The sequence below is a fragment of the Nicotiana tomentosiformis genome, chromosome 9 (genome assembly GCF_000390325.3).
Source record: "Nicotiana tomentosiformis chromosome 9, ASM39032v3, whole genome shotgun sequence".
Taxonomy (NCBI): Eukaryota; Viridiplantae; Streptophyta; class Magnoliopsida; order Solanales; family Solanaceae; genus Nicotiana; species Nicotiana tomentosiformis.
In genome coordinates this window covers 87,868,766-87,870,470 of record NC_090820.1, presented here as the reverse complement: position 1 = coordinate 87,870,470, position 1,705 = coordinate 87,868,766, and the positions used below count along the sequence as shown (strand labels likewise).

The following is a 1,705-nucleotide window of genomic DNA, read 5'->3' as shown; positions in this document are numbered from 1 at the left end:
AGTGCACCACCTCTCAAGAGTCACTACAACGGTTATTCAGCTCGTTCGGGTTAACTTCAGCTTCAGCAACCACAACAACAAGATGGGTGTTATGAGCATGGGAACATTGGTCACATCAGGAGGTATTGCCCTATGTTGTCGAGCAACAGATCTCAGTAGGATTCTGGTGCCATCATACTGGCACCAGTTGCTCCACCGCTTGCCCGGCCAGCTAGGGGCAGGGGTCAGACAACTAGAGGTGAGTTCAGGTTGTTAGAGGTGGAGGCCATCCAGTTAGAGGCCATCCCAAAGACTTAGCTCCGAGTGGTGGGGCCCAACCCCAATTTTATGCTTTTCCAGCTAGGCTTGAGGCCGAGTCACCCGATGCCATGATCATAGGTATTGTTCCAGTTTGCCATAGATATGCTTCAGTTTTATTTGATCCATGATCTACTTATTCATATGTGTCCTCCTACTTTGCATCATATTTGGTTGTGCCTCTTGATTCTTTGAGTGCTTCTGTGCACGTGTCTATACCGGTGGGGGATTCTATCACTGTAGATCATGTCTATCATTCGTGTGTGGTTACTATTGGGAGTCTTGAGACTTGCGTGGATCTTCTACTTCTTGATATGGTATATTTTGATGTTATCTTGGGAATGGATTGGCTGTCACCTTATCATACTCTATTTGACTGTCACGCCAAGACGGTGATCTTAGCCATGCCAGGGTTACCTCAAATAGAGTGGAAAAGGACTCTTGGTCATTCCACCAACAAGGTTATCTCTTACGTGAAAGATCGGCGTATGGTCGAGAAGAGGTGCCTAGCTTATTTGGCTTATATTCGCGATACCAATGCGGATATTACTTCTATGGATTCAGTCCCAGTTGTCCGTGAGTTTCCAGATGTATTTTCTGTGGATTTTCCGTGGATGCCACCCGACAGAGATATTGACTTTTGTATTGATTTGGCTTCGGGCACCCATCCTATTTCTATTCCACCATACCGTATGGCCTTGTCAGAACTAAAGGAATTGAAGGAGCAGTTATAAGACTTGCTCGACCAGGGATTCATTAGACCTAGCGTCTCACCCTGGGGTGCACCAGTGTTATTTGTAAAGAAGAAAGATGGTTCAATGCGGATGTGTATAGATTATCGGCAGTTAAACAAGGCTACTATCAAAAACAAGTATCCATTGCCAAGAATTAATGACTTATACGATCAGCTTCAGGGTGCCAAGGTATTTTCAAAGATCGATTTGAGGTCTGGTTACCATCAGTTAAAGATTAGGGCATCCGATGTTCCTAAGACAACCTTTTGGACTCGGTATGGGGATTACAAATTCCTAGTGATGTCATTTGGGCTGACAAATGCCCCAACAACATTTATGGATTTGATGAACCGAGTATTCAAGACCTATTTGGATTCGTTTGTGGTGGTATTCATTGATGATATTTTGATTTACTCCGGCAGTCGAGAGGAGCATGAGCAGCATCTTCGGATTATGCTTCAGAGTTTGAAGAATAATCAGTTATATGCCAAATTTTCAAAATGCAAATTTTGGTTAGACTCAGTTATTTTTTTTGGGGCATGTTGTATCGGTAGAAGGCATAAAAGTAGATCCTAAGAAGATTGAGTCAGTTCAGAATTGGCCTAGACCTACTTCAGCTATAGAGATTCAGAGTTTCTTGGGTCTAGCGGGTTATTATCGCCGGTTTGTAGAGG

General features: G+C 43.7%; 1 protein-coding gene across 1 annotated transcript; it reads left to right on the top strand.

The window, feature by feature from the left end:
• Window positions 1-638: 638 nt before the first annotated feature.
• Window positions 639-1,031, top strand: LOC138899153 (uncharacterized). The gene has a single exon (XM_070185275.1). The coding sequence runs from the start codon at window positions 639-641 to the stop codon at window positions 1,029-1,031; it is 393 nt and encodes a 130-aa protein (XP_070041376.1).
• The last annotated feature ends 674 nt before the right edge of the window (window positions 1,032-1,705 follow it).